A 13,267-nucleotide genomic window follows, 5' to 3' on the forward strand; every position below is an offset into this window, starting at 1 on the left:
CTGTCTTCTCCCATTCCAGGGTGACGGCACCTTCGAAGTTAACGCCGGCGAAGTGGTAAGTTGTTAATATTCAGATTCAAAATCAAAATAGAATTTTCGAATTTTACATCGATTATTACCTGTAGCCGTGCAATTTTAAACTTGCAATTTAAGAATATACGAAACTTACGGTCAGGTTCGAAAAGCATTAAAGCGAAAACTTGACTAAACAAAAGATTCTTCCAAACGTTACCGAAGCTAATCCAGTTACATGTAACTTAAAAAGTCTACGTAATGCAGGGAAAGAATTTAAAATGCTCAATTTTAAATGTAAACACGTCGTTACGTTAACAATTTCAGAGAAATAACATTATTCTATCATTTTTCACCGAAAAATCTTCATTGCTTGTCCGCTTCTTATTATCAACAGCTGATTTTTTTTTTTTTTTTTTTTTGTATACAGACTCTCCATAGATAGTCCAAGTTAGATTTTGGACAACAATAATGTATTTATCAGAAAATCGCGATCTTATCGTCTGTAAATTACAACGATTAAACGCGTCAGATTTATTTTTATCGACCAACCAACTCAATAAATAATCGATTTGACAGACAATTTATAAATTTAGACAATTTAGAAATCTAACAGAACACACGAATTTTTTTGGTATAAAATATTAGAATATAACTTTGTTTTTCTTGAAGCTATATTTATAATTAAATTCAGCGCTTGAAATTTTTTCCTCAGACCGCAGAGTCCTTTTTAGTTATATTTAACTTGACGAGGTACAACGACACTTTTTAAACATTATTTTTTTTACATCAGATTTCTATTTCAACACATTTTTACGGGCAGATTTCGTTCGTTGCGTCAAACTTCTCGTCAATCAGATTGCAATCTATTTTCAGATAATGGGCCCACCTGGGCCTCCTGGGCCAGCTGGAGTTCCCGGACTTCAGGGTCCACCTGGAATAAAGGGAGACCGAGGTCACGACGGTGCAAAGGGTGACCCTGTCAGTATTTCTCCCATAAGTTCAAACCGTTTCACATTTCACAGTATCGGGCTGTTTTCGGACTCATTTTTGAACTGGCTCGAAGCGATCGATTCGTCTTTTATTTTTCACTCGAAACGAGCAACGATATATGGCGTGTAGAATTTTCCCACGAAAGCGGAAAAGTTTCAGTCTATATTTTCTCACTTTTCAGGGCGAAAAAGGAACGAAGGGTGACCCTGGCCCAATGGGACTGCCTGTACGTATATAAAACAGTTTCATATTTATAGCAAAAAAGAAATCTCTGCTTCAAGAATAAATGCGCAGAGATTTCGCGAAACGAATAAGTTGATAAAATAATCGAATTTTCTATTTCGTCAGAATCGGAAAAATAATTTTAACGACGAACTTCTAAAATGTAATATCAAAGACTTCAAATTCGATTAAATATTTACAAACGAATAAAAGAAAGCACGTTAGAATTTGGTGGCAAAATAATTATAACAGCTTCAAAATTCCAAGTGTATGTAAAATAATTACCAAATGAATTCAAGATTCGTCAAAAGTTTTTCGTCGAATAATTCTAACAAATTTTCGCCTAGGATTGTCAATTATTTTTCTTTCCGTTACTTGAACGTTTCGTGAAATTTTTCGTTTTTTCTTCTTTTACTCCAACGGTTTTCTTTCTGAATTTTCTCCCAGGGTCCCATGGGATTGAGAGGAGAGTCTGGAAGACCAGGAGACACCGGTAAACCTGGCAACATGGTAAGAAGTTGGGCGAATCGCTCTTAACATTCCTCCGTGAGGAAATATCATCTCTGTTTACTCGGTTTTTGTCATTGTCACTGTCTTTTATTTTTTTTTGTCTTACTCTTAGCCCCATGATTATTCGTACCCTTTCCACGTAATAACGAAACATTTCCAACCGGCTATAAGCTGAAATCAATACATTACATACTTCGAGCATTAACGAAATGAAATTTGACCAATATTCGTAATTACCTTCCGTTTCGTAAATAATAAAAAACTTTTTGCAAACTGTTGGATATACGGAATATAAAATATGTTTAGAATCGATCTTGGCGATATGTTTGTGCATTTTTGTTTTTATGTTTTTCATTTTCGTCCTTCCAGAATATCTATCGATTGAATACAAACCTGAATTTCCATTCAAATTCGATCTATAATAATGTCATTGGATTATTACGAAAAATTCTTAAGCAGTTGAAGCGAAAAATAAATGTATAAATGAAGGAATAACTTTTTTACACTTTGTACGAGCCGAAAATCTCTCAAGCTCGTCATCTGACAATTTAATTAGTGGGTGGTACTGGCGGATGTTTTATTCAAGAAAAAAAATATCAAAGGATACGAGTAACTAAGGGCCATGGAAGGTGGAATCGACGAATTTACTCTGCTCAATATGTTACAGATTCAATTCGTTCTTGCGATTTCTGAGTATTTTAATTAACACGCGTCGAAAATCAGAGGACAAAAAAATTGCAAAAATGTGAAAGGAAAATAAAGCGTGTAAAGTCGACGAGATTGACAAACTGTATAGATCGAAATGGTTCGAAAATCAAAATCTTAACTCCTTCTCTCGAGAATCGAAACTGAAACATTGAAAAAGACTCGGTATTTCATTTTTTTTCGATCGCGAAAAGCTGATCAAACTTTTGGTTCAAATATTCGATGTCAAAAGTTGACAAGTTTATTCAATCTGTACACATATGTTGCAATGATTCGTCGTTTAACTGTGTTAAAAAAAAAAAAAAAAAACACAAAACCCGATGATTAATTCACAATCGCCTTGTTGTCTTACACAGTTTAATCGCCACACTCGTGTACGACATAAAATGTAAATTTGCAGTAAAAAAAAATGCACAAAAAAAAAAAAAAACGAAACAAACCTCGCACAAAATCGTGCGAGTGACTAACGGAATTATTTTAATCAGTCGAATTGAACAAAAAACGCAGGTTGGCGCGTGGGGATCGAACTAGTTGAACTAACAACTAACACAATACCTCCCACCCATCACCCACCCATCTACCCGTCAAAAGGTTAAAGGCCGACAATATTAACCCAACGGTTACTGCACACCGTGTAACCTGGAGAACTCTCAGCAGAACACGCACACAAACTCCTCGGAATTGTGACGAATAATAGTTAGAAAATAGTACGATAACAAAAGGAAAAAAAAGAAATGGTTCGTTTGTTAATTTTTTTTTTTTTTTTTGTTCTTTTCTTCCAAGCATTGATTTTCCAATCCAATTATCGATATGGATAATACATAACGATTTACGGTTTGCGTGTAATTGGACGGCACTTTGTGAGATTTATGTATCCAATTAGCTCGGCGGGTTTTAGCTGTATAAATATAATTGTACCTTTATTTTTGTTCAAGTAATATTATAAGGGTGGAAAACAGTTTGGTAACACTCGTGGGGGATTTGATACATTTATTTTTAATATTCTCGAGCGTTTCGATAAGACTCGTTTTTGTATTTGACAAGCGATTTTACGACGATCCTTCATTTGCCGGGGTAAAAATTACTCTTACCGGTTATGTTATCTCTGTTCTCCACCCCAGAATAGGATTAATTAATTTTTACCAAAAGGCCGAAGCGATTTAAATGCTGTTGTTTCGATTTTTGCTGTACAGATTCGAGAATTAGATATTTTAGAACTAATTATTTGCCGATTACGTCCGACCAACGTTATCATTTCTAACGAAATCTTGTAAAAGCTGCGATAATGATGAAAGCCTGTTAATAAATATTTCTCATTCATGGCTTAACTTCTAAATTTGCCTCAAATTTTAATATGAATTGCTGTTAATTCAAACTGATTGCTTTCGACCAAAGAATGGTGTATAAAATCATCGTTTTTCAAGAATGTTTTCTGCGTCTTATTTTTCTAATTCTCATGAGAAAAATCGACGAAAGGCAAAAACTAAAAACTAATGAAAATCGAATCCGAATGAAAACAGACGGCTAATTTTAACGCGTCCATATGCAGGGAGCTGTAATATCGTATTATTAAATTTATCATGCGTATGTATAATTGATTATCGCAAGTGTATAATTTTTGCACGTTTTGTATCATTATTTAACGGCGTAATTTGTACGATAAAATATCGTAGTCATAGATTAGATAGCTAAATCGATTAAGACTGTTGATCTTTACTCACTTATTGGAAGAACTTCGATTTACATAGTAAAGAACGTGAGTCTTCGAAAAAGAAGGCAAGAAATTTTTCATGGTAAAATGAAATCGGTAAAGTTGTAATTTCGCTATTTGGAACGATGGGGCTTCCAAATAAACACATTCCCTACATTAATGCATCGCATTTTCAGTACAGAGCAAAGTGAATTTTGGATGGAAAAAAAACCCATCGAAAACCGAATTCTTTAGTAAAAAGAAACGAGAAATCGCTTTTCTCCGGACTCACGACCTCCGCAAAAAATTTTCAATGCGTCTTTGAAAATTGAAACTCTTTCAAATGAGTCTGTAACTTTTTACGATCGACTAAGACGGAAAATGAACTCAAGTGGCAAACTCTGCATGCCCTTTAATTAAAAAACCTTTAATTAAAAATGAATATAAACCTTGACGGAAATTTTATATTTCGATAAGAGAGATAATAACGCATTGACGCGCAAGTCCCGTTAGAAAATTGCTACGTTTTTCAACAACATCCTCGCATCTTTAACGATATTCAATCCCCTGTAAACAAAAACACAAGTGGAAGAAAGTGAGAAGATGGTGAAAAGAAACGAGTGACTGTTATTAGCCTGTAATTATGGTTCAGCATTACAGTGGCTTCGATAAACAAAACTGTACTTATATACATGCATACGTACTCGAAAATGGTGAAATCTCTTATTCGTATATGAATTTTCGTGATAAAATTTACACAGCGTCCAAAGGCATTATATAATATAATATAATATAATATAATAATATTATGGTAAGAAATTTAAACTTATTTTCCTCATTCGATTATTCTTAATAATAATGATAACAACAACAACAATAACAACAACAACAATAATAATAATAATAATAATAATAATAATAATAATAACATTAATGACGGTAGTAACAACAATAACAATAATAATAATAATAATAATAATGAAGGTAATGATAATATTAACGTTAATATAATCGATGTAAATAATATTGATCTGCGTAATATAGGTATACATAATGAAATAAAAACGGCATGGTATGTTTAATATTTGAGTAATCGTGATGTAAGGTGAATTTTCGATGCCTGTAAGCGCGGTTTGTTGGAAACATGACATAAAAAGAATTATCCATACGTAAATATACGAATATCATGCATGCTGCCAATCAGCGAGTGCATAGCTTACGACACGTGCGTTCATTTTCCACACGTCGGATGTGGCCGCAATATGATATTATTTTTGAAAATCTTGTTTGTTAAATTTAAACATGATCCGATGTTTGGTGTTTAAACGCTAAAACATTATTTATCATTGCCAATGTCACAAATACAAACGATCAGTAATATCCTCAACTTCGTGTCAACTCACAGTTGAAGTTTGTGTTTCATTATCTCCGTTTGTTGTATTTTTTTTTTTTTGTTTTTTTTTTGTTTTTGCAAAATTTTCGAATATTCGGATACACCTCGTAGGATATCCGTAAATGCAACACGTTGTTTGAGCAATTATTTGTTCGTCGCATTATCACGATAATTACTGTCACGTCATATCACGTATTGCACAACATTACACACGTCATATCACATCGCATCATATCATCTCATATCATTCGAAAATGACACGAAATTCTTATACTCGTGTACAACGTCGAGTGGTCGTTCCAGTCATTAATCAATTATCGCGATTCGTATTTCTGTAATTATCATGTATCTGTAAATGATAATCATGACTTATTATGGTACGTGTGATACACACACACACATATATAAGTGATTTTTAAATTAATGCGGACAGTGTCGAGCTGCACGATCAGCTGTTGGCAATTAATTTGACGCGTTATGTATTATATGGGCATTCCTGCCAATTGTGAACCGGATTTTCGTTGCCGGTAATATTTTATACAAAGTCTGCAACTTCACCGAATTTCGTATTTATTTGCAATTCATCATCGAGATGGAATTGAGACGAATATTCAAAATTCAAAAATTGGATTTACACAATTTTTCTGAACGATCGATTTTGTAGAATTCAAACTTGACGCACGTTGTACGACAAATCAATATTTGTACCTTTAAACACCGTTTCATTTCAATCGGTAGAAATGCCCACATACTTGTGAAATCATTTTTCGATCCACCGACTTGAGTCGAAAATTTCTGAAAATTCATCGATTCGGAATTCCACCTATTTATTATACAATTTATCGAGCCAAATGAAGAAAAAACATTACTTCCAACACGATATAAATTATGTAATTAAGCCCTGGATGAGCATATTAATTATGTACAACGATATAAATATATACATAAGCGCGTATAAATAAATGTAATAAATATTTTAATCATATTGATCGGTGTGCCCCGAGATTTCCGCATGAATACTTTGGAAATACGGCCCCTTGTGTAAAAGTTATTTATAATAATAATAATATTAATAATAATAACAACAACAACAACAACAACAATAATAACAATAATTCTCGATCGCATTCAAATCACTACGTGTCGTTTATCTAACAATAAATCATATATACCAACGCGTAGACATTGTAAAAAAAAGGGTCGGGAAACAATATCTGGAGATTCTCTTGTAAACGTTGCAGACGCATTAATTGCCCGTAGATGAATATAGGCTATGATTATGGTACATAAATATATAGCTAATCTCGACTCTATCCATACAACGTACGTCTCTGATCGGAAAGAGTAATTATTTTCTTAAACGTAAATTAATATACATAATGATGGATTTTCATTGATTCCCGTTACATACGTACATTATTCTATTAATATGCATAAATATACACGTGTATGTGACTTCACTTGTATGCATACGGTATATATATATATATATATATATATATGTACATATATATACATACATATATATGTACGTATAATATAATATGTATTATGCATAAACGCGGCGTGTATAATTATTAACCAAAGTGTTCTTATTCTTAGCAGCTGCCGATGCAATTTCCTTATAATATTATATACTTGTACATAATGTATCGAAGAGAAAGAAAGAAAGAAAAAAAAAACACCAAAAACGTATAAAAAAAAAAAAAACATTAAAAAAATGAAAAATACACACACGCACATTGCTCGCAAAAATAATACATGCATATATTTAAAGCGGTTAATTGAAAATCAATCGGCGTATCGTATAAAATAGACACTTAGTATTAGGCTTACATTGTAAATGTAATGTTGTTCAATTAATATCTTGTGAATTGTGTATTGCATTGTGTAAACACGCGATAAGGTGGCTCGAAGATCATCGATATTATTATTCAAACACGGGATTGAAAATATTTCAGCCCTTGAACCCGGAACAAAAATTTTCCAATTTAAGACTGCTATTTAAATGTTTGATTATAATTTATTTCTTCAAACGAAACAAAACTCGAAATAACATATTCAGAAGTCGATTATTTTCTATGATAATTGAACGTTTAAACTTTTTTGTTTCCTTCCTATCCAATATTTTCAAAATATTCAAGGTACTTTGTTTACTCGATAAAATTCTTGAATGCGATTTTAAATATAATTTAAAAATACCAGCCGTTACCAATCGTTTATTTTTTTTCATACCGTATGAATCTGGAATATCGAAAGCACAGAAAAAAATCAAAAATGAAGCTGCACGAAATAAATTATCGAGTATTTTTTAAGTTCCTAAATATATATTTTTTAATTTTATTTTTCAATTTTGGTTCCAGTCGTACGACTTGGTTTCATTAACAGCCGATGTGAATCCTGATTGACGCGTTAACCCCGATGTAGATAAAAAAATATTTTCATATTAATCCAACAGTTTTCTGAAATCTTAGAATTTCTGCAGACTTGCTGAAATTTCAATCTGGATTAAATTCACCGAAATAGTCCGTCGGTAAATCTGTAAGAATTAACCAGCAATTCAAGTCTGAACTTGAAATAAAACGAAATTGTGAAATGAGACTGCTATAGATTTCAGAAAAACTGGCTAAAATTTATTAAACTGCATGTCACAGCGTCACCCTGAAAAACAATAAAACCTGGCTTGCGAAATTCGATTATACATAAAAAAAAAAAAAAACTAAAAAAAAAGACGAGTCAATGGTACAATACGTAATTGTAATAGCGTAAATAGGAGTTAACAAGTTTGCGAGAGAATCTCTGAAACAACATCGGCACTACAGATTGAAAAGAAATCGTGAAATCGAGAATATTAATGCCGATTGTGTTCCGATAATATAACGGCGATTGGAAATATAATATATTATTATTATATATATATATATATAGCGATAAGGGAGCGATGTAATTAATTATGTTAGCCACTTTTTTATATATTATATTATAATCGGTAATATATATGTTTATCCTGAGTTAATCGTACTTAAAAGGTAATTTAAGGTAACGTAACAATATAAAAATTTCCAATTGTAATAATAATAATAATTGGCGTTGATCACTATTGTTATTATTACCATTATTATTATTATTATTGTTAATAACGTAGTTCGGTGGAACTTGACGCATCGATTTCTAGCAGTTAATACTTGACCGTGTATAATTAATATTATTGTTATTATTAATATACGTGAGAATACGTGAAATCTAACGATAATCTTATTAAAGGATCGTAAATGTAATAAGAACTTGTAAAATATTTAAAACACGACTTAATTACTGTATTGTAATCAGATTACTGTAAACGCACTAAGATTATTTGAGGATGAGTTGATGATCACGATGATTATTATGATGATGACGATGATGATGACGGCGACGATAAAATGTTATAAACGCAACTTATGCGTCTGTGCTACGGCTAAGCTAGAATCGGAGCGTTATGATATACATTATACATACACGATATATATTATATATTATATATTATATATTTGTTAATAATTAAGGCAGCGTTCCGTAACCATCTGCAGAAATGTCCTTGGAAAACTAATTAAAATCACTAACAAACTTTTGTTTTACGATATCCTGATTAATAAACAGAATGTGCATGTGCCTGTGTCCTTTGCTTTCATTATGAAAAAAAAAAAAAAAAAAAAAAAAAAAACGCCCTTTGTCAAAGCTTCGTGTCCCGATCACGGTGAACATTTATATTACACGTGTGTAAATAAATATGTGTCCATACGCGTACGCATATATTTTACACGCGTGTAGAACGCTTTTGCATTTTGTTCCAGATACCCGAAAGACTTGTCTTTCATAATATTCGAAAATATATTTTCCTCGTCATTTTCTTTTCCACGACTTTCTAAATTTTGATTACTTACATGTTGCGTTAAATTAAAGTTCTAAATTAAAACGTGTTAATTTGCTGCGACCACGTGAAACTTTTTTCATTCGCATAGTCAAGACATTTTCAAGCAACCTACAGCATGTGACTTAAGCCTCGTGATTTAATAATTTTACAACTGTGAAAACGAAATTTCTCAACCAATCATTCGTCACGGAATGAATTTCGAAACTATTTGTATACATTTTTATTCATTTATTTATTTATTCTTTTAACCCCCAAAAACCGTTTTTTCTCCACGATGGAATATACCTATATATGTGTATAATATATGGGTATTCCTGTGTATAATATTACATACAATGAACATGTTTATTTACTGTACATTAAGATAAAAAAAAAAAATTCTCGACCCGATGATAAACATGTTTATTGAGTAATTCAATTCTTGTTATACGATATACTTTTTTCCCAACTGTTTTCCTGTTTTACTTTGGTGTATGCATTCCATTTGTTTGTCTCGTTTTTGCCACTCTTTAATTTTCATCAAATTTGATTTCATTTCATCTCCCTTTCAGGGGCCGGCAGGATTAGACGGCATGAAGGTGAGCGGGAAATTTTTTATATACGTCGATTTATCACGCGCCCGTAATTATTTGGATAGAAAGAAAATCCGGGTTTCCCCTCGTTTACTCTTTATTTTCGTCTTGTCTTTTCACTTTCCATTTTTTCAACTTTCTTTTTACTCAAAATCAATTAACATTCTCACAGAAAATAATTCACCATCTGTGCACCGTGACGAGTAATATTTTTTTATCTATTTTTTTTTTTTACTATCTTAATATCTAGTCACAAAATCCAAGCACTGCAGCTAACAATATTAACAATTGACGCAAAAATTAATTCTCACTAACTCGGATATCATACTTATCGCAAACGCGGTGTTAGGTGCAAAACCATATATGTGCGTATAGTATGAGATATCAATCGAATTATGCGGGACGAATATGAAGGAAATTTATTCGAGAAAATTATAAACGAAGGAAATTTTGTTTTAATATTTACGATTTGACGATTAGAAACACGGGCGCAATTCACACGTTTTATATTATTACAGGGTGCTCAAGGCGAACCTGGAACGAAGGGAGAACGTGGAGACCCAGGACTGCCTGTGAGTTTTATCATAAATTTTAATTTCGCAGCTTTGCTTTTTTACGATTTTTCGAAATAAGTTTGGCGGAGATAAAAGTATTAAACTGAAACTCTACTCTTGTTTTTTACACCAAATTTTACAATCGAATAAATCATAAACCAGCAATCCATGTTTGTATGTCAGCATGAAGTTAAAGTCAATTTGTTTTCTCTGTTATTCCACAGGGAACAGACGGGATTCCAGGTACCGAGGTATGGTGACGAAACATTGCACAAGTACATGTATAAAACTACTTTAGTGCATTAATTGAAAAATTTCGAACCCTAAGCGTGTTACGTTGGTTAAAAAGAAGAACAAAAAAATTGAAAAAAGATAACAGTTCAGCATTAGTAGTTAAAAATTTACCACATCCTCGAAGCATCTAAATTCTCTGCCTTTGTCATGCATGCCGAAGGACACAGGCCTTTAAATATTTATACAGTTGCCGAAAGTTTCTCCTGCAGAAATGTTTGTTGCTTAATTAATTAACGCTCAATATCCACGATCATTATATCTATTATGTACAACTTTTTTTTTTTTTTTTTTATCGTCTGTATTTTTTATATTCAAGCACGTTTATATATTTGTAATTTTTGTTTTTATGCTACGTGAAAATTACAGGGACCAAAAGGTGATAAAGGCACCACGGGCCAGGCTGTGAGTATTCAACTGACTATAAATATTGAGTATTTTTTAAATTGTATCATTTATCGACGTACCTTGATGTGTACCGATAGTTAATGTAAAAGAAAAAAAAAAAAAACAGACACCGAAGTTACCGGTATAATGATAATTATTGATCTTAATTGTTCGCTCTGTGAACATAATAGAAGCGTTCATGCAATCCTTGCGGGATTAATTAATGAAAATTTTTGATGATGTAGTTAAAATTAACAATAGAAAATCGCTTCAATCTCTAGAAAAATTTCGCAGTATAAGAAATCGATTTTCCCCTGTCCGTAGAATCATGTTAGTAAAATTCAATTTCACGTTTAAGTCTTCAATAGTAATTTTATCGATCAGTTATTGGTGACCGACTGTGAGCGCTTTCTGTAATAACAGGAAACCTACATTATTTTTCAGTTCCTATAATTAAACAAAATGAAAAGAAAAAATCCCATAAATAATCCAAGAAGTTGTATATATAAGCAAATATTTCACGCTGCCACCAACAATTTGAAAAAAAAAAATAAATAAATAAAAAAAAATTCCAAGTCAAGTGATACGGTGAAACCGTCCATCGTTAGAATCGTGACTAACGTATAAAAAACAAAAAAAAAAAATATCGAAATCTTTTGAATGACAAGAAAATCAAAGTCGAGTGATAAAAATCAAATCTATGAAAAAAAAAAGATCCTTCTCCGTTTCATTATCATTAAATTGACAAAAATTTCGAATCCTTTTTCTCGACGATACATCCATCCTCGAAAGTATAAAAACAATTTTCTGCACATCTTCAACTCCCCAAAATCCATCAATTTATAATTTACAGCGATATTACACACCTAAATAAAAATGCACAAAGTTTTGTTACAATGCCTGGCCTACTTGCACGCCGCAACTGCAGTACGTGTCTTAATACTTGATATTTCTCAAAAACGAACTCGGACCTAACGAATGCTTCTCGCGCGTTGTCTTCAGGGTCCGCCAGGTAAGCGAGGAAGAAAAGGCGACAAGGGTGACAAAGGAGACCAAGGTGTTCCTGGACTAGATGCCCCGTGTCCTTTGGGAGCCGATGGACTTCCGCTTCCTGGATGCGGCTGGAGACCACCCAAGGTACAAATTCCCACCTCGCTCCTCTCTCGCTATCTATTTTTGTCCTGTTTCGCTTTCCTTCCATTACTCATCGAGGCTTGTTGCATAACCAACATATCCATTGTACATCGCTAATTAATTACTACAAATTGCATGGCCTTATTAATTCTGTTGTAGTATTTTATTTTCAGCTATTATACGGATCGTTGGTACAAAAATATGTTTCAATTTCTTACCGATAACAAGATTTCAATCTGATTTCTTATATCGGTATAATTGATTTTCAGCATTTTACACAAGTTGTCTTGTTCTCTTTGTCAAAAAATGTCAAAAAAAAAAAAACAATTCAATATTTCACAATTTAAATAAATTGCATGCAAGAGTTAATTGTCGCTTGAATTTTATACGGTGGTTGGTTGCGTTCGTGCTGTCAGACTTACTGCGAGTAACGAATGATTTCTCTCCTTGCACCCTCAGCAGCCTGCGTGATATTGATTTCTATCAGTCAGGGGATTTGATCCTTGTGTTTTGGAATTATTACCTCCTGTGATTAGGAAATGATGAGTACGCCAGGACCCGCGCCTGACGGTCCTGAACCAGCGGAAACGGATTACGAGGAACCGGAAGAAGAATACGACGATTACCCAGACCAAAACGGAAATATGGCAGAGAAATAAATGCTCATCACGTGACTCACATTCCTCCCAAAACTAACGTGACCTGGTAAAGTTGAACCTCCCGTACTTCCGGTGCCGCGATATTTCTACGTGTTTCTCTGTGTCTCTTATTTTTTTTTTTGTCCTTTCATTTGCGATTTTTACTAACTAACCTGGGTGCATGCGGTGAATATTATAGATAATATCGCACATTTCGTTATAACGTTGAACGAATAATTGGTGTAGAGATGGA

General features: G+C 32.8%; 1 protein-coding gene across 9 annotated transcripts in view; it reads left to right on the forward strand.

The window, feature by feature from the left end:
- LOC124187553 (collagen alpha chain CG42342) overlaps positions 1 to 13,267 on the forward strand; it is a 168,600-nt gene that overhangs the window by 153,143 nt on the left and 2,190 nt on the right. For all 9 annotated transcript variants that reach the window (XM_046579725.1, XM_046579716.1, XM_046579722.1 and 6 more), the window contains 10 exons: positions 20 to 55; positions 889 to 993; positions 1,187 to 1,231; positions 1,675 to 1,737; positions 9,990 to 10,016; positions 10,529 to 10,582; positions 10,789 to 10,815; positions 11,225 to 11,260; positions 12,245 to 12,379; positions 12,913 to 13,081. In XM_046579725.1, coding sequence (XP_046435681.1) covers positions 20 to 55; positions 889 to 993; positions 1,187 to 1,231; positions 1,675 to 1,737; positions 9,990 to 10,016; positions 10,529 to 10,582; positions 10,789 to 10,815; positions 11,225 to 11,260; positions 12,245 to 12,379; positions 12,913 to 13,035 — 651 coding nt within the window. In that variant the 3' untranslated portion in view covers positions 13,036 to 13,081. The remainder of the gene's footprint in view (positions 1 to 19; positions 56 to 888; positions 994 to 1,186; positions 1,232 to 1,674; positions 1,738 to 9,989; positions 10,017 to 10,528; positions 10,583 to 10,788; positions 10,816 to 11,224; positions 11,261 to 12,244; positions 12,380 to 12,912; positions 13,082 to 13,267) is intronic.

This window comes from Neodiprion fabricii, chromosome 1 (assembly GCF_021155785.1).
Source record: "Neodiprion fabricii isolate iyNeoFabr1 chromosome 1, iyNeoFabr1.1, whole genome shotgun sequence".
Classification (NCBI taxonomy): domain Eukaryota; kingdom Metazoa; phylum Arthropoda; class Insecta; order Hymenoptera; family Diprionidae; genus Neodiprion; species Neodiprion fabricii.